This window comes from Eretmochelys imbricata, chromosome 10 (assembly GCF_965152235.1).
Source record: "Eretmochelys imbricata isolate rEreImb1 chromosome 10, rEreImb1.hap1, whole genome shotgun sequence".
Lineage (NCBI taxonomy): Eukaryota > Metazoa > Chordata > Testudines > Cheloniidae > Eretmochelys > Eretmochelys imbricata.
This window is the reverse complement of record NC_135581.1, coordinates 13,765,283-13,790,248: the sequence shown is the minus strand read 5'-3', so window position 1 is coordinate 13,790,248 and position 24,966 is coordinate 13,765,283. Positions and strand designations below refer to the sequence as shown.

General features: G+C 40.4%; 1 protein-coding gene across 3 annotated transcripts in view; it reads right to left on the bottom strand.

Moving 5' to 3' along the window:
• Positions 1 to 4,217: 4,217 nt before the first annotated feature.
• PRKAR1B (protein kinase cAMP-dependent type I regulatory subunit beta) overlaps positions 4,218 to 24,966 on the bottom strand; it is a 120,525-nt gene continuing 99,776 nt past the window's right edge. For all 3 annotated transcript variants that reach the window (XM_077828855.1, XM_077828854.1, XM_077828856.1), the window contains 2 exons: positions 7,267 to 7,348; positions 4,218 to 6,859 (listed from right to left, as the gene is read on the bottom strand). In XM_077828855.1, the coding sequence (XP_077684981.1) occupies positions 6,687 to 6,859; positions 7,267 to 7,348 (255 nt within the window). In that variant the 3' untranslated portion in view covers positions 4,218 to 6,686. The remainder of the gene's footprint in view (positions 6,860 to 7,266; positions 7,349 to 24,966) is intronic.

Here is a 24,966-nt window from a genome sequence, read left to right as displayed (position 1 = left end):
TCACATTTCAGATTCGGAGTGGGGGCATAGTACAGATATACATAATATTGGAAAGACTCAGATAGTCTTCAGCTGCATCCAAATCCGTAGCCTGGTGCAGCTTAGCTAGCAGTTCCACAGAGGGAAGGGGAAAAGGAATCCCACACGCCACCACACTGTTAAAGTGTAAGTCTGTTGGTTTCTTGGTCTTTCTTAGTGGGATTGTGAGGGATTTAGCCAGTAACAGATCATCGCCTGATCTGAGGTCTGTGCTACTTTGTCTTTGGACCACAACTCTGACTTAGAAGAGAAAACCACTAGAAAGCTAGTTAATCATCACATTATCTTAAACACATGGTCATGTAACAGAGTCATTCTGCAGTACAGTACATATAAATTCCACATGTATGAAAGAATGTAAAGCAGCTATTGTGCCCCCAAACTCTTTGCAGGGCCATTTCACCATGTTCACAGTTTATCTGGAAAATACACATGCATGGTACTGTACGTCGTATTTCACTGCTATGCACAATGATGTCTTCTAATGGAACAATCACCATACTTGTAGTCTAAGGGCAATACAAAAGTTCTTTCAAATAATGACAATACATTTTCTGTATAAAGAGGATAGGGAGTAGCCACTTCCCTGAAAGGCATTCAGCTTGATTTCCCTGGAGCCTGCAGCATACACATCCACAGCCAGTAACAGCAGGCAGTGGTGAGAAAATCCCTATCTCATCATCCATCTATAGTTTCCAGGTCTAAGTGTGAATGCTTGCAAAAGACAGGAAACTGTTCTCACCCATCAATAGTAACGCTAATGCAGTCAGCTAACCTTAATCAGATTTGATTTTTTGCAACCAAAATAGCAAGTAAAGTGGAAAATGTAAGAAATACAGCACTATCCTAATATTGTAGTGACTAGAGATTATGCAGAAACACTGGATCCGCCAATTCATTCAGCATTGTTGGCATGTGTAACAAGATGGCATGCTGTTGTTCCATGTTTGGATATGTTCTACACTGGAATATGAGCAGTTGTCTTGGGTAATGCAATTTTTTGTTTTTTGGTTTTTTTTCCTTCATGAAAATTCATGTTTTTAAAGAGAAATCTGCAGATTTAATTTAAACTTGAGTAAATACAGGAACGTGGGTTACTTGGGATTCCAGCTGATGTAGACTATAGCCTCTTCCTTGGCTCACATACTTTCAACTGTGCTGTCTTAATTTAAAAAAAGGTTCCGGAGAAGTTAGAGAATAGTGATGCCAAAATTGATTATCTATGTAGTTCTAGTAGGGGACCCTACCATATAAGAGGAGATAGTCATACTTTGCCAGTATCCTTATAAGCTGCAACTGCAAAGCAAAGTGCTGCCCGGTTTAAAAAGTTGAATCCAGACTGTTAGACATCAGCAAGATCACTCTAGTATTGGAATCTGACCAAGCACAAAACATCCTCAGCCTTCCCGGCAATGCACAGATGGCTCCAGATGCTGATGCTGTGGCTAGCCAGCTTTTTCAGAGGAAAGGCCAGTTTGTCATGCAAGCCACACTCCTCAGATAAAACCCTACTCCCCAACAAGGAGCTGTTGAAAAGCCCTGGAAGTGAAGAGCTCAAGCAGATGAGCTCCCATAACTCCAAGTTTCACAGTTGGATTCTCAAGCCCATACACATGCACACCCATTGTCCTCCACCTCAGGGCAGTGGGATCTGCAGGAGTTATTGCAGCTGTGATCACATCCGTGAGAGCTTGTGGGAAGCTGTGTGTATTTTGGGTACAGGGTGGGAATGGACAGACTCAGAATTGCCAGGATCACTCTGAAAAAAGCATGCCTGGGAGTTTGAGGTGGATCGTGACCCTTAAATGAATACGCTGCTCTTTGATTACCTGAAATATATAATAGGCGTTCTCTGGAGAGCAGTTAGCAATCAATGTGTCAGCAAAATACAGTGAAACAATTGTCATCCTACTTGCTCGTACATCCAGACACCCAAGTCAGTACATTAGTGATATAATCATCACAGTAAAATGATCATAAAATCTATGGCTATTTTTACAAGGAATGTCTTGGTTTTGCCTCTGCGCTTATAACAAGAGATAATATTTCATCCCTCTGACATTACACATAAATGTGCATTAAGGGTGAAACTCACCTCTGTGCCAAGGAGGCCACCACCAGGGCTTATGCACCACTAAAGAACTCAAAACAGAACATATGGGATGCATAGGCCTTGTGCTAAGATCCTGCACAGGGATGTATTTCACCCATAGGTGATGGCTACACTGGAGGTGTAATTTCCAGCTCTAGTAGACAGTCCCACGCTAGCTGTGATTGAACTAGTGTGCTAAAAATAGAAGCACAGTCTCTGTGGCACTGCCCAAGTACACTCCCATCGGAAACCCTAGTGGACATCTAGTAGACATTTGTTGCAACAAACTTAAACGTGAAACTAATCAAAGTTTTTTATTATCCTCAGAAAATTCTGGTTCTCCCAGACATCCCCACCACCCTTGATGGCACAAAGTCCAGCTCCGTTTGGGAGAAAAAAGAAACTGAAGATTAGAGAGTTTGACACAATTACACAGTTTTTGGGGCCTTGTACACTGATCTGTAGAAAGCGGCATACATTTCCAAAAATACATACATAGATCATACAACAACTAGAGACTAAACCACGTTCAACCATGTATGTCTGTTTAAAAATAAATTCTAGGGTTACAATTAATTCCACAGAAAAAAATCCTCTACCATCTGTACTGGAATACTGTTCAAATGACTATAGCATAAACAAAGCCAGCCAAAACAAGAATCCTGGGAGTGACTCATAGATTTAAAGGTCAGAAGGGACCATCATGGTCATCTAGTTTGACCTTCTGCTTATCACAGGACACAGAACCTCATCCACCCACTCCTGTAATAGACCCCTCACCTCTGGCTGAGTTACTGAACTCCTCAAATCATGGTTTAAAGACTTCAAGTTAGAGAATTCACCATTTACACAAGTTTAAACCGGTAAGTGACCCATGCCCCATGCTGCAGAGGAAGGTGAAAAAAACCCAAGGACAATGAGAGGCGGTAAGATCCTCTTCTGGGAGCAAATGATAGTAATGTCATTCTGGAAGAAGCTCAGAGAAAGCAGTCACTTCTGATTACTACATAATGTGAGTAATTCTCAGAAAAGATGAATCCTTGCAGCCTGAATCATAGCAAAGGGAGAAAAATAACATACTCCAAAAATGGTAAGGTGGAAAACCCTAGACACAGAGGAACCACCCATGATCCCAGTGTGTGGGGGACATCACAGAGAGGCATCAGAGTGACTCTGCATGCTGCTCCTCATTGATAGCAGAAATGCTGGATGGCAGGCTGGGAAAACCCGCACACCTTGTAGGGGATGCATAAGGCGTCCATCTGATACTACCACCAATAAGCTGCCAGTGGCAGTGGGTTACTGAATAGCTGCTCCTTACCAAGACACCAGGTTGGACAGGCAGAAAGATTCCTCCAGCCCCTCTTATATGTCCTGCATAAAGGCAGTTCATTTTGGGGGCCTTGTCTCCGTTGGGGATTTTTCCCGATTTCAGCCCCAGGATAGCTGCACCAATTCAAACCCCTAGTGGTAAACCACCATACTCTGCAACTGGCACTGATGCAGCTTGGCCTGAGATGCTTCACGGTTGCAAAAAGTGGCTCTGCGTGTCTACACTAGGGATTTGAATGAGGGTGTCGATACACGGGTGACTGGCCATCAAAAGGTGTGGTCAGCACAAATCCCCACTGGGGGAAAGGCCTTGGGCTTTGTACATGTTGGGGGAAAGAGGGCAGCATTTGGCCCTGAGAAAGATTTTCCTTCCAATTAAAGCCCTGATTCAGCAAGATATTTAAGCCTATGCCTAGCACATGGGAAGTCCCATGGATTTCAATCCTCCTGGCTTAGTACAGGGTCTCTAAAACTTCAATGAGCCTGTTCACATACTTAAAGTTAGGCATGTGCTTAAGCACCTTGCTGAATTGGGGCCTAAATACCAACACAGAAATGCTTGAGGGAGTGTGGAGAGCGGTCTCCCTTTCTGTACAGCATAGGGATTATCTGCCTCTTCCCTACTCTGATTGTTTTTACATTACATTACACAATACATTATTCTGCACCCTGGGTTTTTTTTTCAACAGAGCTCAAATTTTTTATTACAGTATTCAGATTTTTAAATACAACTTCCATTGTTAAGAAGCTCACAAGCACCACATTAACGTACAAGAATTTTATTCATACCATAATTCTGTCCCATCATCCATATCAAATGTTACAATAATCTTTAAAATGGAATAGACTGTTCCCTTTACATCAAAGGAATTCTGCTGTTAGATGGTTACATGTCTTTTCAGATTGTTTACAACAGAATTGTAATTCAAATCTGATTTTCATTATCTTCAAAAGTTCATAGCAAAGTATCTGTTTTGTATGTGTGTATATTTAACTCTCAACAGTGAGATTAATACACTCAGTGTTTAAATAATCCTGAAATGTTTCCTGCATTTTATGCCAAACACTCACAAACTTTTACCAATACAGCAGCAGAAACGCAAGAGATAAAACAGCATACATGAGTGAGTGGTAAACTTTAAATGTTTTTTTAATTGCACAGAACAGGAAAATACAAAAATGGTTAAGCAAAGAATGAGTTTTTTACATGAATGTATGTGTCTGGTGGATTTTTGTTCATATAAATGTTTGTCATGAAATTGCAAGTTGGAAAACAAAACATTTTGAATGGTCACATTTAATAATCCATGCAAGAAGCATAACCATCATAATAAATAACAGTAATAAATAGAGATTACTGGGATCACTAAAAACATACTGAAATAAATTAAATAGCTTGAAATTATGATCGGCCTGATCCTGAAGTCAATGGGTTTATGTAACTCAGCGAAGATTACTCTGAGGGTTGTAGTATTGAGTCCCAGGAGTTTTCTTGGTAGGAAAATTCCAAAAGGAATTTTTGTTAATTTAGGTTAAAAGAGCATAATGAGCTTTTTCAGTTAATTTAGCCATATTCTTGACTAACCCCTTTGATTTAAAAAAAGGGTTCTGTCTGTCTTGTTTAATTTGTAATTTCAGCACATCAGGAAGGAAGGATATGAAAAATTCTTACTGTCATCCAATAGGAGGATGCTTTAACAAGCAGAGAAATATGGCTTTATCATAATCAAAAGGAGTGGACAGGTGTATTTATGGCCAGTGGATGCACACTTTGCTACAGTCCTCAAGCTGAGGTTTCCTCCAATGGAAAAATTCTCCAAAGGAATGATTTAAAATGTTAAAATGTTGCAGGCCTGCCCAGCAGGCTAAGGCCTGGTTCTGCAGAAAGCCCTACACAAGAGGGCTCCTGTGCCTTTGCAGAGCCACAACAAAGTCAGTGGAGCTGTGCCCAGGTACAGGGGTCCAAGCACACGGCATTCATTGCTGGTTCAGGGCCTGACTAGTTTCTTGCACAGTGCTCATCTTTTTGACGAGAGGCAGCATAGTCAGGGTGACCAGATGCCCCTTTTTTAAAGGGACAGTCCCATTTTTGGGGACTTTTTCTTATATAGGCGCCTATTACTCCCCACCCCCTATCCCATTTTTTCACAGTTGCTGTCTGGTCACCCTATGCATAGTACATTCGGGGATGATTCATTTTAAAGTATATGTCTGGCTTTCAAAAAACCTTGATCATATATAAAAGCAAAGGTATTTTAACTGCAGTAAATGGATATATGTAAAATATTTTCATACCAAACTGCTGTTGAGTATCTTTCATATGCTTTCTAGCATGATCTCTCAAGCTTTTTATATCTATTCAGAAAAAGCTGCTGCTGATATTTTGGTGTATGAAGCTTCAAAAGTCTTAAGACCTGATCCAAAGCCCACTAAAGTCAACGGAAAAGCTCCTATTGACTTCAGTGGGCTTTGGCTCAGGCTCTTAGTTAAAAAGGCTCAGGGCAACCCACTTTGGGAACTAATGGCTACACTTAAATGCTTAGAAAAAAATCCCCCAAACACCTTGAAATCTTCACTTTCAAAATTGAATTGGCCAAATTTATCCCTGGCGTAACTCCACTGCCTTCAAAGAATTTGCACCAGGGACAAATCTGGGCCAGTAGGTTTAACAGACAAAATGATCCACAGCTCTACTCTTTCTTGGAGTATTGGAATGATCAAAATCTTCCTCTTGCCTTCCCCCTCAAATTGTACAACTGTCCTTTGTCATGTGGTGTTTTGCAAACCTCCCGTAACAAGTGAAGAGCATTTTAAACTGAAGGGCAGAGGGGGATGTATATTCATTAAAAAAGTTTGACAAAAGATGGATAGGACTAACTTTCAGGAGACTGAGCTAAAATAAATGGAGAAATAGAGACTCAGATGTATTTTTAAGTAGTTAAAAATGCACAATGAAAGTATTTTACAGGGTAACACATAGCAATCTTACCCAGAAGCCGAAAACCTAACCATTCATAAACATTCCTAACAGCTAGTCTTATCCAAATGGTTGTCGTCCTACTTTAATGATACATAACATTTGAATTTATATCCAGTGCATCAGACATAGACAGAAAAAGACAAATAAAATGCACACTTTTTTCTCTTCATAAAGCTATTTAGCTGCACAGGTCAAATTTAAGTGCACAAGGTCACACAAAGGCAGCATTCCCAATGGAACAGCTTAAACGGTAAGAGAAATGAAACTGTTGTATCTCTGAATGTTTCTCTTCAGGATTTCAGAACAAGGACCAAGCACTCGTTCAAAGCGAGGACGATCCAGCTTTACACACTTCAGTGGCCCACGTGCCACTACAGTGGCTGCCCTGGGACGATTGAGCAACAGTGCTATCTCACCTGGAAGCAGGAATAAATATACTGTCATACAAACATAGTCCCTGTTTCCTTTTCTTCAGTGTGCGCTAGAAATGTCATACATTCCTTAACAGAGATCTTGATAGACACTTTACATAATTTGGTTGCAGATCCTGTTGTATTATATATGCTTGTGCCATTTACAATTACTCAGAAGTCTAACATTCATAATGTTTTAACGATTCTCATTTACACTGGTGCAGATCCAGAATAACACCGTCTCCAGTGAAGTTACTCAGGATTTACACCAGGATAGCTGAGAGCAGAATCTGACCCTATATATCCCTGTTGTTGATCGAAGCATATAAAACTAGTTTTGCAAGAGACTAATTATCTTCCACATGTCTTTCCAAACAATGTTTTATTTTATTACATTGAATTTTTCTTACCAAAATAATCTGATGGTCCAAGTCTTCCAACTTCTACATACTCCTCATTATCAGATCTGCGCTGAAGAACAGAAGCTGTGCCCTAGAAAACAAAATTAAAAACTTGAACAGTTGTATCCCTTTGCTTGAATACAGCAAATACTATGCTTGTAAAAAACTTAAATCCAGAGTATTTCCTTTGGCAATGCATCAGCCATGTTCTTAGAATACTGGGCATAAAGTGATGGCAATCTCAGTCTACATTACTCAAATTTTAATGGAAGTAATAAAGAAGAAAAAATTCAATAATACTGCACGGCTGGATACACTTTTACGAGTGCAGCTATTGTACATGGGAGCTCTTACCGAAACCATTAGAAGCAAGATTGGATCCTGTAGTTCTGTCCCTAAACACTACAACAGTGACTTGCATAAATATACAATCTACTATTCAAAAATGTGTTCTGAATGAATGCAGGGCCTTGTGAAAAGTGCTGGATTGACAGACTTGAAGGATAACATTCTCAGAACATTTACATCACAGGCTGCAAGAGAATAAGCTTCCCATACATTGCCCTGAAACTCTGTTTAGCAAGGAGAGCATTTCAGTCCTCATGCCTGTTCAGTCATTGGATCTCTGCTGAGATTATCAACAAGGGGACCAACTGTGCTAGCTGCAAAACTGAACTAGGTCCACCAAACTCCTTTCACACGAACCCACCAAACACCCATTATGTTGTAACAATGCTTGATCTAACCTAGGATACATATGAGCTGGAAATTTAAGAGGTGAAAATCTCCATACCACATTGGCAATCCCAGAAGTCATCCAATTATCTGATGAATTACACATTTTAATACAATTTGGCTAAAGGGGAAGCATTTTAAATGGAACATCCATCCCTCAAAATCCCATACCATACAATATTCCTCTTAGAGGCTAGGTTTCATGATACCAAATGCTATTCTCAAGACTTGTCTACACTACAGTTTGTAATTGTGTAATCATAATAGCCCTAGGGATAAGCATGCCAAATAAACATTGTTCCTTGTCTCCACTACAATTAACAATTGTGTTAGTTAACACATGCTAAAACACGGTTACAATCTGCAGCACAGGCAAGCCTTCAAAGAGGTTCTTGGTATATATAAATAACTTTTCTTGAAGGAAATCTCATATTATTTTCAATGCACACCACAAAGATCTCATAGATGAAACAAAGAGGACATCTCTGGTTTCAAGCCACCTATTCTTTTGTAGTAACAAAAAAGGATTGACAAAGGAACATTCAAGTCTGTGCTATGAAAATACAACTCAAAAGGATAAGGAACTATATTTATTTTCAATTGAAATAGATTTAAAAAAATTAAAAATCGATAAATGACCCAGAGACACAATTAGTGGAGATACGAATGATGATGATACTGTAAGGACAGTGCAGGGGGAAAAGGACGCTTTGTAATCTAAGTGTGGAGCATCCATAATAGATGATTGATCTGAAACTGCAACATTTCTATCCTTTCCAACTCACCCCCAACAGACAACAATGGGCCTTATTATAAGGGGATAGGGCATGAATAAATAGGTTAATGTTTCCACTTTTGGAAAAATAATACTTGGAGCCAAATGCTGCCCTAGCCAGGGTGGGGAAGGGGGAGCAGACACACTGTCTGGTGTGTCTTGTACTAGGGGGATTCTGCCAGCCGGGGACGATCTACAGGGCACCACGTGTGAACATATTTTGCCGCTACTCTGATCAATAGCCTGATTAGTGCTTACTGCTGAGTATAACCTAGTTGCACATTGGCTCCTGGGGTGCAGACAACCCAAAACTGCAGACTATTCCCACCCTCAAACAGCCTGCTAGCAATTCCTTGCTTTCCTGGAGGGAAGAGGCTCTCTAAGCTACCATGGGGCTGGATTTAGGGCCAGATCGTACAAGCTGCTGAGCACCGTCAATTCCGAATGGCTTCAATGGGAGTTGAGGGCACCAAGCACCTTAAGGACTGGGCCTTAGTCCTTGTGTTTTATTCCAACGGATTACAAATGGGAACAGAAATATATAGTTAGTTAACCACTGATCTTTGTTTTTCTGGGGTAGGACGGCACAATCCAGCAATGGAATATTCAGTGTTATGTAAAAGATTATCATAATTTGCCTTCCTCTGAACAAGTGCTACATAGATAAGGAAATGTCACACACGGTTTTCTTGCATCATGCCTTATTTCACAATAGATTTCTTTTTTTTAAAGCTCAGACACTTCTTAAATAGAGGGCTATTTGCTAGGTTAATTTATAACCTTACCCTTTACACAGTGCACAAATCAGAAGGCAAATCTTGTTTCTAATCATGCCAGGAACCGCATGTAAATATTAAATAAGGTTTGTGCATTATTTCACAAGTCCCCAGCATCTGTTGCTGTTTGTCATTTATCAAATTAAGCTGGCACATTAAAAGTTATGATCTCCCCGTTGCTTCCTTACCAGTAACATGTGCTTAGTATAAACTACTATATAGCACTGTCAACATGTTCTCTTGGGCACTACAATTTAACATGTCAAATGCTTGCTTCAATAGTATTTCAAAAAAGAATAAGCTCTTTGGCTTCTCTCATTGGCTTCAACAGGGCCAGGATATCATCCTAAAGAGCAGGAGTGGCACAGACATGAAGTTCACAAACATGCTATAGACACTTCTCGCCTGAAGACGGACAACTGCCATGGGCAAGAGCTTGCAGGATCAGTGTCGATACTGTTTTTATAAAAGGTTAGGCTTACAATTATTTTTTTGTCTGTCAAAACACAGCTGTGCACATAAAACTGTCAGCAGCAAATGTAGGGATACCCATCAAAGGAACTGGACAGGAGGACTGAATATACTAAAGTGATCTCGTGAATTGTCAATTTCCAGCAAAAATTCTTTATCCTTGATATAACTAAACCGTTTAGCCAAAGCTGCTGTATTCCAAGCCTTTCAAGTCAACTTGAAAGTAATGTAAGTACAATGTAAGTGTACTGACGTTTTTTCACCAAGCTGACTACAGTAGTTCTCACAGGGTGCAGGTGTGCACGTGTGTACACATACCCATGCACGGAATGCTTCGTGCTCCAGAGTAACTAATGGGAATAGAATAACCCCTCTCTCGCTAAGCTCCACATCAGCTGCAGCCCATGGGCCCCCATGTCTGCATTCCGTTAGCACCCAATTTGCTGTGCAAAGCCTGCAAGATCAGCTTCTTTGATGATTTCCAGCCCCTGTGTGCCTCTCATTAGTTCAACCCGAGTCCCAACCTGAAAAGTGGCAAAGCCCTCACTCCTCCACCAAAGTACCTGCCTGAAATCTAAGTCTCCATTCTCTTTTCCACTGTACTTTTTTCAACATTTATGACAAATGAAAACCTGATAAAATGAGAAGAGTACTGACCCTCCAGGTTAAAGTTCCCAACTACCCATTCTGAGGTAATTACAATACCAAGTGGTACTACTTCTATCTCTCCTGGTATCACCTTTTATGGGCCTCTTTTAATATTAATATTTTTGATAGAGGCAACGTGATATAAAACTTTAATAAGTCAGAGTTTTCTGAAGCAATTGCTTCCACCGTTCTATTGCAGTCTGCCTTTTTAGAAACACCGTGATATCTGCTGGAGAAGCAGAGATGTGTCTGGGCTCCACAATAAACACTCAGCTTGGCAGGATAAAGCATATTCCAGATACATATTTTTCCACTCTTGTTTAACAGTCACATACGCTCTTCCCGCTGCTCAGCGAAAACAGGTCTATAATAGAGTCAAAGAAGTTTCCTGAAACCCTGACAACAGCACCCAGATGTAAGACCTGATTTGTCTCTTTTTGCAGTAGATGCACACTCCACACGTACATCTTTGGGGTAGTGTCTGTCCAGGAAAACAGCCCCCATTATGGCAAAAAGAAGAGGGTGTTTATAATTATCCATTTATAACACCTCCATTTTGTACATGTATAACAGGTCCAATGTTGAAATAAAATAAATCACAACCCTTTATTCTCCATAAATTATTGTAAATTAAGTCAATAATACCAAAACTAATTAGGTATTAGTCTCCCCAGCCTCCACCTCCACTCCCATCCCCACCCCCACCCCAAGGTTTCACAGCCATACTTCATCTTAGCTTACTTTTCAGTTGTTCACAGTATGATTTCTCAGTTGTCTACATCCATTGTGCTGAGCCTTGCAACCCCTGACTCCCAACAGAAGTCCTCAGATGCATGAACAGTGGCATTTGTCCCAATCCTGAGAATCAGGAGCATTTCATGAGGAGTGCCCTCTCCTCCCCAAACATTTGATCTCAATGGGCAAACACTTCCCTTTAGGTGACACATAGCAGTTTGCAGGGTTGGGCTCAATGATCAAAGTTTTGCAGGATCAAGCCCTTTAATACTGTTCAGTTTAAAACAGCATCTTGTACACTGATAGTTATTTCAACCTCCTCCATTGTGGAGCAAAACCTTTAGAGTATACATTGTAGGCAGCAGGAAGATGTTTGACACCAGCTGATAAATCAGTATTTTGTGATGATAGGAAACTGAAAGCAGACAGGCATGTCTCCTCGCTAGCAGAAGTTTGGGAGTGAAATGATAAATCTTTAGTGGATCTAGGAATTTTCTCATACAGGCACTGAGGGGTCTCTGTCTTCCCAGTAACTGATATCATTAACCTCCTCTCCTTTCCTCCAAGTAAATACAGGCATCTTATTGCAAAAACAACAGGAGTAGGAGTTCTCAAAGCAATGTGCCATCAACATCCACCATCATCACCCCACACACCAAGTTATTCCCTCTGTAACAGTTCTGTGGCAGCAGTGAGAAATATTTATGAATGCCTTTCAGACGCACCAGCAATTTGCTTTGCAAAAATTTATAACTTAGATATGGCACTATAATTTAAGATGTAAAAGGTAAATTAAATTTTATAATCCATGAGCTTCCCTCCTCTCCAAAGTAATGAGTTTTTGATCGATGTTTTACTGTCTGACCATATAGGTGGGTTAGACATCCCAGAAAGTTAACCACACATATTGTTCATCTGGGCACCCCAGTAGCATTGATAGGGCCTCATCCTTCACATTCTTACACATCTGAGTCACTTTACTCACAAGATTGGTCCCTCTGGCTTCAGTAGGACCATTGATAAGAATAAAATGACTCCTCTGTAGGACCAGGCTGAGGATCAGACTCATTAATAGTGGGAGAATCTTTATATTCTGATATTCTGTTCAGATTTGGCCTGATCCAAAGTCTAACGATATCAATAGGAGTTCTTCTGTAGACCTCAGTGGAATTTGGATCAGGCCCACTAATGGTGGGAGAATCTTTACTAAAAATCACTGGCATTAAAGTTTTTACTTCACAGATATGTTAGCCCTGAGGTATGATCAATGCAATGAACAATGCAAGACAAACTGCTATGTTACAACCCATAAAAATAAAGGTAGGAAAGAAAAGAAATTAATGAACAGTAATAAGGTTTGCAATTTTGGGGTAGTTTTAAAATGCTTTATGGCTATTTAAAATGTGTTACGGTTTTTGGAGGAGCATAAACTCAGACAAGTGCAGTGTGAAAGTATAATCAGGCAGGACAAAAAACAATTTGAAAAGCTACTAGCCAAAGAGTCATAAACTAACAGCAATTTTTTTTTAGTACAACAGAAGCGGGAAGTCAGCCAAACAGTCAATGGGCCACTGGACGATCAAGGTGCTCAGGGAGCACTCAAGGAAGACAAGGCCATTGCTTAAGAGCAGAGAAGCTAAATGAATTCTTTGCATTGGTCTTCAATGCAGAGGATGTGAGGAAGATTCCCACGCCTGAGCTATTCTTTTTAGGTGATGAATCTGAGGAAGTGTCCCAGATTGAGGTGTCAGTAGAGGAGGTTTTGGAACAAATTGATAAATTAAACAGTAATAAATCACCAGGACCAGATGGTATTCACCAGAGAGTTCTGAAGGAATTCAAATATGAAATTGCAGAACTACTAACTGTGATATGTAATCTATCATTTAAATCAGCTTCTGTACCAGATGACAGGAGGAAAGCTAATGTGAACCAATTTTTTAAAAAGGCTCCAGAGGCAATCCTGGCAATTACAGTCTGGTAAGACTAACTTCAGTATCAGGCAAATAGGCTGAAACTATAATAAAGAACAGAATTATCAGACACATAGATGAATACAATTTGTTGGGGAAGAGTCAACATAGATTTTGTAAAGGGAAATCATGCTTCACCAATCTATTAGATTTCTTTGAGGGGGTCAACAAATATGTGGACCAGTGTGCTCCAGTGGATCTAGTGTACTTAGATTTTCAGAAAGCCTTTGACAAGGGTCCTCATCAAAGGCTTTTAAGCAAAGTATGCAGTCATGGGATAAAAAGGAAGATCCTTTCATGGATAAGTAACTGGTTAAAAAATAGAAAACAAAGGGATGGAATAAATGGTCAATTTTCAGAATGGAGAGAGGTAAATAGTGGTGTCCCCCAGTGCTGTTCAACATATTCATAAATGATCTGGAAAAAGGGGTAAACAGTAGGGTGGCAAAATTTGCAGATAATACAAAATTACTCAAGATAGTTAAGTCCAAAGCAGACTGTGAAGAGTTACACAGGGATCTCACAAAACTGGGTGACTGGGCAACAAAATAGCAGATGAAATTCTATACTTTGATAAATGCAAAGTAAAGCATAACGGAAAACGTAATCCCAGCTACACATACAAAATGATGAGGTCTAAATTAGCTGTTACCACTCAAGAAAGAGATCTTGGAGTCATTGTGGATAACATCTGCTCAATGTGCAGCTGCAGTCAAAAAAACCAACAGAATGTTAGGAACCATTAGGAAAGGGATAGATAATAAGACAGAAAATATCATAATGCCAATATATAAATCCATGCTATGCCCATGCCTGGAATATTGCATGCAGTTGTGGTCACCCCATCTCAAAAAAGATATATTACAATTGGAAAAGGTACAGAGAAGGGCAACAAAAATGATTAAAGATATGGAACAGCTTCTATATCAGGAGACATGAAAAAGACAGACTTTTCAGCTTGGAAAAGAGATGACTAAGAGGGGATAAGATAGAGGTCTATACAATTGTGACTGCTGTGGAGAAAGTGAATAAGATAGTATTATTAACTCCTTCACATAACACAAGAACCAGGGGTCACCCAATTAAATTAATAGGCAGCCGGTTTAAAACAAACAAAAGGAAGTACTTCTTCACACAACACACAGTCAACCTGTGGAATTCGGGATGTTGTAAAGGCCAAAACTATAATAGGGTTAAAAAAAAAACCAACTAAATCATGGAGGGTGGATCCATCAGTAGCTGTTAGCCAGGATGGGCAGAGATGCAACACCATGCTCTCATTGTCCCTAGCCTCTGCTTGCCAGAAGCTGAGCGTGGGTAACTGGGGAAGGATCATTCAATGATTGCCTGTTCTGTGCATCCCCTCAGAAGCACCTGGCATTGGCCAGTGTCAGAAGACAGGATACTGGGCTAGATGGACCATTGGTCTGACCCAGTATGGCCATTCTGATATTTTTGTAATCCGGGCTCCTGTCTCAGTCTTTACTAGGGTGAATTTCACTTTACCTTCGTAAAACCTAGTTCTTCAGGTTTCATGTTGGGGAAGTGTAGCATCTGAAATCTACCACACACACCCCAAACCAACACCAGGCGGTAAAGTTGCCTCTCTAGAAAAACTGCTATGCAGCCCATCCATGCTCCTGCACCGAATGTTAGGGCCAATGCCTTTGCATAAAAGTGGGCTTCAACCACACAATGTCTGCCCCCATCACCACTTTGCTTGCCAGCCTACACAGGGTGGACATCGAGGTCCCTCAGTAAAGCAGGCCCCCTTCCCTGCCTCTCTACCAGTTCATCAAAGCCTAATAGCTCCAATGCATGGCTTTAGCAATGCAGAGGGCTTTAAGCTTGTGAACTTCATGCTCACTACTTACTCATTGAAATCAGTTGGAGTTTACCAAAGTAAAAACTGAGAAAAGATCTCAGGATTTGACCAATCAGAACAAATACTGTGCCCAGCAGCTGGCCCAAGCAGCCTGGCCATACTAGGCAGATGTTCAGGAAGGTGGTGAAGAAGTGACTCCTTCTCACTAGGATGTGAAGCAGCTGCAGAACCATCCCACAGAGGCTAATCTGCTGGAGGGGGTTTGGCAGCCTCCTACATGTTCTCTATGAAGATGGGATTACTGACTATGCAGAGAGCATCTGAAGGCTCATGAGGCAGGACAGCCACAGATCTATGTTGCTGAGATGTTACTGTTATCATAGGGTAGGCTGTGAGCTACAATATATAGTTTTATTTGGGATGATAGGTGAAAAAGGAGATGTGGGGCTGGGCTTTTCAAATAATAAAAACCGAGTCAGGTATAAATTATAGCCATGGGTGACTAAATATTATTAGATGGATTAGTAGCAATTGGTGGCACACTGTAATTTTAATATGAGTCATTAAAATATTTGTCTATCTTCCCACTTTTTGCGGTTTGATGAAAGAGTATTAGATGGGAAGTATCCTGTACTTGGAGTTAGAGATGGAAATATACTGAACTTGGCCAAACTTTGGAAACTACTAATCTACTGCAGGACGAGCCCTGTGTAAAGGGGTCAAGTTCCCGTCACTTTGAGCCAGATCCTGAAAATCCTTCTTTATACCTTCATTCATGTGAGATGGGCCTTGCACCATTGGGTCCTTTAACAGGAAAATAAATCACAGTATCTTATTGCTTGCCTTTGACAAAGAATTTAGGTTCTGTGTGTACATATGCCCAATCCAGCTTCTACTGGGTAAAACTCCCAGGCTCATTATAAGTAATGTTCTGTAGATTGTATGAATTCATTCTGCTCTTTTCATACCATTTATTTTATCAGTGCAAGGAAGTGTGGTAAAGGCTTTAGGCAAAATGCTAGCATAGTATCAGCTGCATTGAACACCACTGTGTTCAGTCATCTGGAAATGGGTATAAAACCGAGTACTGCATTTTGCTTTGTATGTTTTTTTTAATTAACTTTTTTATGTTCTGTCTATTTCACTTCCCTTCACCTCACTAACACTGAATGACTGATCCATGAAAGGAGCTTCTGAATGGGAGAGTCATCTCTTGTGAATTTAGGAGCCCCCCTGTGGAACACACTTCCACTTACTGATTACTAACAAGTACTGTCAGAGAGCAGACCACAGACCACAAAAGCGACAAAGCTCAGGCCTGTTGTATGTACAGTTTTTCTACAATTTAACTATTTCAGTTAAGGGCATGATTTTCAGCTGAAATAGTTAAATTGGTGCAAGCCCTAGGATAGATGCAGTTACACCAGGATAAAGTTGCTGTATACCAGTATAGCTTATTCCCCTTTCCTTATGGGAATAAACTATGCCAGCATAAGCACCTTTATACCAGTATATCTGAGTCTGCACTAGGGGGGTTGTATTGCTTTAACTATACCAATATAGTGAGAGGTACATGGTTTGTGTGTAGCTGAGCCCTTGCAGTCGGGGTGCAACGCTGAACATTCCTATCTGGCTCGTGCAATTCTCCCTGAGTCCCTTTTTGTGCTTGACTGCATCTTTTTTTCATGGAAGTAATAATGGGAAAAGATCAAACACACAAACTGGAGAAACTAGCCTTGTCTCACCTTGTAAATATAGATTTAAACAATTGGGGTTTCTTCCACCCTGGAGTTGCTCCCACTTCCCAGTTTTGAAGGCTTTCCTGACGCATTTTTCTTCCCTCTGCATCATGTATTAAAAAAGAGTACGTAGCCTGCACATGCAAGAGATGGAAAAGATCTAGACCTTGTCTACACCACAGGGTACTTGGGTATAACTTACGTTGCTCAGGGGGTGTGAATAATCCACACCCCTGGGCAACATAAATTGCACCAACCTAAGTGCTGGTGTGGACAGCACTATGTCAGTGGGGGAGTTTCTCCTGCCAACATAGCTACCGCCTCTCGCGGAGGCAGGAGCTATTGAGCCGACGGGAGAGCTCTCCCACAAGTGCTATAGTGGAGCTGCATTGGTGCAGCTGCGCTGCTGTAAGTGCTGTAGTGTAAATGTAGTCGTAGTCTCTCCCTCTGCTACTGCTGTTAAACCATTGCGCTATCAACTGCTAACCATGCACAGCAGCCCCTTGCTCTTTCACAGTTTGCTAATCCACTCACCCCGTAATTCACACACTCAGAAGGTAAGCTTCTCCCCAGTCCTCAGAAACATGAGACCTCATTACAGCAGTACAATTAAACCTTTGCTAAGCTATTACAAGCTACTAAATATTTACTAGTATGCTATGGAGTAATATCAGAAAACTACTGCACATGTGCCAAATAACAGCTCCATTCAAATCACAGCACAGTCAGTGGCTTCAAGGGAAGTTGGTTTGGGCCTGAAATGAACAAAACATTTATGATGCAGTATCCATAGGGGTTTTATTTAATCACCTTTGCCTCCTTACTTGATAATTCACAAAATTAATTTACAGTATAAATCGCCCCGTCATTAGTTCAAATTAAGGAAATTCAGAAGCTGTAGTTCCTCTTCTAGGCAACAAACACACTAAAAACATTGACAGTCTGATGAGTCCAGCAGACCCACAGCGATCTATCAGCAAATGTTTCAGACAACTTCAACGTTATTTTTAAAATAGTGATTTAATAATTTAAATCAATTCAGCTCTTTTTAATTTAAAAACTATAATTTTAATCGTCTTTAGTTCAGTTCTGCAACCATTACTCTCATGACCATCTTTACTACTTATCTGTTATAATGATTACTTATGTGAGTAAGGGCTATAGAATCAGGCCCCATGCCTGCATAAAAAAAATCCCTTTTTGAGCTATGTCCATGTATTGAATTCTTCTCTTGGCATGTTAGGATTGACTGTAGATTACAGTTCTCAATATGCAGAAAAGGCAGCTGCTAAGTAACAGTAGCCTCTACTAACAACATTTTAAAAACTGTCCAGCTATTTTATGCAGTATGTACACAGGCAGCTTTGCTAATTATGGTCCTGACCCTGAGAAGCACAGAGTGCCTTCAAATCCCACTGATTTCAAGGGGTTCTGAAGACACTCAGCACCTAGCAGGATTAAGCCCTAAAAATTCCCCTATCATTGAATGAACTCGAAAGACGGCATTATAGCAATAATGGAAGCACTGTGCTTCCCACACACTTGTCTTTACAGAACAGCGGTTCAGAAGGGGCCTTTATATTGTTAATACAATTATACTAACATTCTATAAGCTTGGTAACATTAATGCACAATATTCTGACACAAAATTCTCAGCAACATTATTACATATTACAAGCTAGACAGGACACTAGAAAACAAACTGTGATATCTGACTGGCACATGTTCTAGACATTAGCTCTCCAACTATGCCTGGTACTGTGCAATGTGACATGTGCCAGCAATATCACACATGCATAAAATTATATGTGTTTCTAAGACCCCATCAGCAAGTGGGTACCATTTATATAAGTTTAGGAATAACATCCGCTTGCTCAAGAGAGTGAGGAACAAAAGCTGTTTCACACAGGCACCAAAATAGCCACAACTATGAAGGTGCTTTAAAAATGACAATCAATCATACACTAAGAGTAGTTTAAAACAGCAAAAACAACTGAGCCACAGGGCATTTCCTAGGGATATAGAAGAGATCAGGGTTAAGGCCCAGACACGACTACACCCAGTCAGTCATTAATCACCAGGAAATGCCTTTGTCTTGATCTTTTACTATTTAAAATCATAGTAGATTTGAGATAGAAAGAGCTTTTACATCATTTTGTCCCTCCCCCATAGCGGTCTCAGAGACAGGCTTGCTCTGCAATGGTGAGAAAGTCGGCATTAAACCTGTACTGAGTCCAATCATGCTCTCACTGTAGCCAACCAGTTTTGCTATTAACTTTGGTGGGAACAGGATGAGAACTGTTGTGTGAGAGAGACCTGCAAACCTGACGCATTGCCAAAAGGAACAGAATATTCTCTGTCAATCAGAATGGACATAGAGAGTGTACAGACACCCCTGAAATACTTAGGTGAAAATATAAATCAAGAAGTCCTTGCTCAGTAGGTGATCTCCTTACCAAGCATTTCTCACTCTTTACAATAGGGTAAGTTTATAACCAGTGGAAATGCTTTCTGAAAGAGGGCCTATATCTTCCGACTTCAGAAATGTTACTGTGATTTACACCACTGTAAACAAGATCAGGGTACAGTAGACAGGTGTCTGATAAATGCGTATCTGCACAATATTGCTGCTCAGGTCTTTACCTACAGGCAAAAAGCATATAGAGCAGTGCAGATAGGCGGATGCAAATGTGACCTTTGTACGTTCTGATTCTAGGCCAGCTGTGTGCTGGCCAGCCCTAAGGCTGTACTATGTTATACCAGCTGCCAATTGGGACCAGTATGGCAGCTGGAGATCACGAGCCCAGATCCTGTTGGCAGTATGATGCTGAGTGGCTCCATCACAGCTCAGGATCTGGGCCTATATGCTTTTTACTTCTACCTAGTTTTAACATTTTAGTTGCTTTTTTTATATACCCAGTCCCTCTATTGTACTGGTGGCAGAAAAATTACCTGTTTCAATAGGCGAACTGTAAAGGTAGGTCCAGGTGTGAATTTTTAAGGAATGATCTTAAAGATACTTGGCCTTGACTATTTTGTAGCTTCTGTGGGAAAACAACAGAATTAATACTCATCCTGATGCCAGATTTTAAGGGCTGTTTGTGCCAAGCGCCGTGGATGATTGCCAACAATGCACTGTTTTCCTCCTTCAGACAAGGCAGTGTACAAGGCAATAAAAGTCACAAAGAAAAAAAATATTGCATTTTAAAGATTCTTTCTTTCTACAAAGCTTGCCATTATCTTTTCTCCCTCTGAAGCCAGGAAATGTCCACTGAGTCAACATAAAAGTGACTCTATAATGGGTTATTCATCAACTGTTCATATTTGTGACTGACTTTAACAGTTATCGTGTCTTGGGAGCCGACAGCATAGAATACCACCACCTACGGAATGGGCAATATTGAATGCAAAAGAGAGAAAACAAAAAAAAAGTGATAAATTCCCCTCCCCTCACTCCCAAACTCCTTTCTGGTGAAAATCATTTTTAGCTGTTAATGTTGTTTTATGGCCCAGTTACTCCTACCACCATCTGCTACTTTGTGAAAACATTCTGTAGATATTGAAGTAACCAGACCAAGCAAAAGTCTGAGACAGACATCATAATTAAAGTCTCATAACTAATGCTGTGACCAGAACTGGGCTAGCAGCTGCCACCAGCTAGGGCAGGAGCTTCTAAGCAACAAACAAAACGTTGAGTAATTTGCAGTGGGAATGGAATAAAATACTCCTCGTGGGGTTTGGTGATATGCTTCTCTAGGGGATTTACAATACCTTCAGTTTGCATTCAAAAACAAAATTTTGCAATTCTGGAATACAGTAAAATACATTCCCCCAGAGTTGCCTTTTCTTACAGAGAAAGCTGTGTACATTCTGCAAATCCTATGGAAATCCACACTATAAAGCCACTTGCCCTGCTCTAAGGGGCAGGCAAAATCTTGCAAAATCCATAGCCATCTCAACAGGATCTTTATGAGCCAGGGCTAAAAGCTACCCCTGCAAGGCATGGTTTTTAGTATCCAGTGAGATGGATGAATTCTTCCAGAGTCCGGGAAATCCCACAATGCCCCTTCCCATCAGTCTGAATACTGTTTATATAGGTATATGTCAAATACCGTTTACGTGTTCACAGGAGACAACACTCAAGTGCGATAAACACAGAGCTAGTACTGTTGGGACTGTGGGCACCTGTAGTGTAGATTTAAAGTACTCAGAGCCACAATGCTCTTGACCGTATTGAGTAAATAGTTTGTAATGGTGTGTTAGCAAATGCTTCAATCCCCAAAAGCCTTAACACATATCCTGGCAACCTCCTGAAAACCTGCAGAGACAGCCAGCCTGATTCTGCCAGTCTTACTCATACTGAGCAATACTTTACTGGGGGGATTTCAATGAGGCTTCTTGACTTGAGTAAGGTACACCATGAGAGGAGTAAAGGTAGCAGAATCAGGCCCAAAGCGTACCCAGAAAGAAAAAAGAATATGCTCTAACTAAACATACAATCCTGGGAAACATTGTACATGGAGGAAAGAATCTTAAAAACACCCAGCATTCTTGATCTTTTTGAAAATGGAATTGTACATACTGCATGTTACTAGGCAACAATTAACGCTGGATTTACATCTCAGTACCAACTTTCCTCCTAGTTTTCAGCGTGTCCCATATTTGCAATTGACCGGTCCATTATCATCAAGGGTGTGTCAGTATTTCCAGTATAAATCTCAATTTTAAGTGATTTAAATTACAGCTGAATGAGACTGAACGCTCTACACAAGCTGTCATCCCAGATATGAATTAACACCATTCAATGCAAATTTGTTGTGCTGTGCATAAAGTGTGCAAAAAGGTTGGGTTTTTAAAATACTTTTAGGAATTTGAGGGCTAGATCTTCCAGAGCTGCTTTGTGCTGCACTGCTGATGGAATCTGATCATAAAGCAGGCATAGGCCAAAGGGTGTCCTTCAATGACACAAAAGCAACATAAAGGCTCCTATACACACACTGGAGGTCATCAGAGGCGAGTGGGAGCAATCAGGATGCCCCACCTCTGCACCAGTTCCTTGATGCATTTTGTCCTTTGGGACCATTGACAGGAAGCTTAAATTACAGCACCCCGAGGCTGCTTTAATTTATACCTGGGGATCAGAAATTCCAAAACTGGCCCCAAGTTCAAGGGAATGCCAAGGTGAAGAACAGTAAGTACACCCTTTGAACTCTGTACTCCTCAGATGTAGTCAATGATCTGGATCTTAAAAATTTGGGGAAATAATAGTTTATAAAAAGTTTCAAATTGCAGCCAGTAATTTTGAAGTATAAAGTACCTCAGTGGATGATGCTGTGAGCCAGCATCTCTGAAAAAAGCCCACTTACATTATGCATAGCCCATTTATGCATAAGTTCAGGCACCTGACACTGAAAATGTTGGTCTCATTTAAAAAAACAAAACAACCCCCCCAAATCCTGTTGCTTCACATTAGCCATTTATGAAAACCTTAATTTGCAATTAAATTAATCTGATAAATGTGTGTGCAGCTTTTTGAACATGTAAAGCTTCAGGTGGAGGAGGAAGGATGGACCAGTTAGGGCACTAGCTTGGGGTTCAGAAGATGGGATTCCATTTTCTGCTCTGCTATGGACTTCCTGTGTGAACTTGGGCAAGTAACTTAGTCTCCCTAGGCCTCAATCCCCCCTGTGTATAAGAGGGATAACAACACTGCCCTATTGTTGTGAGGATAAATACACTGAAGATTGCGATGTGTTCAGTAACGGAGCCATGTAAGACAGATAAGTTGCTAAGATAGAATGTGTTGGTAAAAGTATTATACATAATATTTCAGCACTGTGGTTTTAGGTTATAATGTCTTGTTTTTTTAAAGTTATTACGCCCAGAAACTTGACACAAATGCCCTGCATTGGCCAGACTGGCTGGGAATATTTTCTGTAATAATGTGTCAGATGTGAACATCTTGAGAATTAAGGGTAGCAAAGCTTGTTTGCATAGGTTTTTTCCATAGTTATGGTTCAGAGAGTTAGGTGGATTATTTTATAACCTATTTTCTGCCTCCATTCTTTAGAAGAGGTCAGCATCCCACAGAGCCAGAATGCACACAAGGTTACAACTATAGGGCCTGATCCAATGCTCACTGAATTCAATGGAAAGACTCCCACTGACATCACCAACAGCTGGATCGGGGCCCATATTTTGCTGGATTGGATTGCAAAGCACTGCAGCATGTGCTTAATCACATCCCTATTTAGGATAGCAAGTAAGCACATGCCTAAACTTTAAGAGCTTGACCTCCAAGGGACTTAAGCACATGCTTAAAGTTAGGCACATGCTTAGGTACTGTCCTGAATTATTATTCATATTACCATAGTGCTTAGGAGAGCTAGTCACAGATCAGAACCCTACTGTACAAACACAGAAGGGATGGAATGCTGAACTGGAGCCCATGTGAGCGGTAATATTTAAGCTCAACTGGTGACACCAGATGGAAACAGAATCAACCCTTGTTGCAAGGACTCTGGGTGAAATAATTCTTTTGTTGTTAAACCAGCTACAGCCCAGGAAATTCAGGCACTTATTGTTATTTTGGTTTCTTTCATTTATTGTTTTAGGTATAGTAGAAGTTGCTGTACTGCGCAGCCCTTGACAAACATACTCACTATCAACCAAATCCTGGTGACACTGAGCAGTTCTGAGTGTAGCCTTTGAAACTCCTTTTCTAGACCACATTCATCTTCCTAATTAATAATTAATCACCGTTGTATTTTAAAGAGATTATCATGTGTGATAGCGGAGTGTGCCTAAGGCAGTGACTTCATTAACCCTACGGAAGAGGTTTACTTTGTAGTTCTCCTGCTTGTTGTAGGGGTATGTGCCAAAGGGATCTCTTTCAGGTTATAGTGTCAAAGTGTAACAATTTAAAGCAGGAAACAATTGGACCATTATTTTTCTTTTTCTTTTTTGTTAAACAGCTTTTACACCATAAATCTTCAAAAGCCTGTTTTGCAATAATACACAAGCCTACATTTACCACAAAAAGGCCTAATCCTGCAAGGGGCTGAGTCCCCCTTAACTCCTACTATATAGGGTCCCTCCATGTTAGTGTTTTTAACCAAGGTGCAAACCTTGTTCAATCTAACCATGGTTTGAACATGGTTTGCAACCATATAGAGTCTAGGCACAAAGAGTGTTACAGCTGTGTTAAGAAACAGCGCTTTCACCCTACAGAGTTCTAATCTCAAACACTTTTCAGCGGTCATGATTGTTCACAGCATGCCACTGCCCAGACAGAAGCATCAAACCGTGGCCCTGATTGAAATGTCCAAGTCAATGGGAATGGTCCCCATGATAATTATAGCTGTGCTCCAAGACAATTGTCCAAACACAGTTCTACATATCCATTCTGTCACATCAGTTCTCCCACTTAAGCGTACTGCTGTATGCATTCATTTTCAAAAGCCTTTACACAGTAGACAAATCATTTCTGTTCATTCCTTGTTTAGGACCCACTTGCAATTATGCAATTTCTCATTTGCCTGGTTTTCATAGTAATAATAATACTTGGTACTTAAAGAGCATCTTTCACCCACCTTTGTAAAGTGCTGTCAGATTTATTGTTCTCTGATCTATAAAATAGGGATAGAGATGCGGGGATGTTAAAATTTGTCCAAACTGTGAATTACTGGCAGAGCTGAGACTCGAACCCAGGAGACCTGACATCATCTCCTTTTCTTAGCAGTAAGATGAGAATAATAATAATTAATAATTAATAATTAATAATAATGATAATACCTCACTCTTATATAGAGCTTTTCATCAGTAGATCTCAGAGGGCTTTACAAAGGAGGTCAGTATCATACCATCTCTCTTTTACTTATCAAAAGCTACTATTATTAAATGGATGACACTTATATTGGATTTTAAAACTACCATCCAATATGAAACTGCTCATTATTACATCTAATATCATATTATCCAGTTTTCCTTGAACTTTATCATATGTCAAGCTGCATAATGCACACAGTTTTAT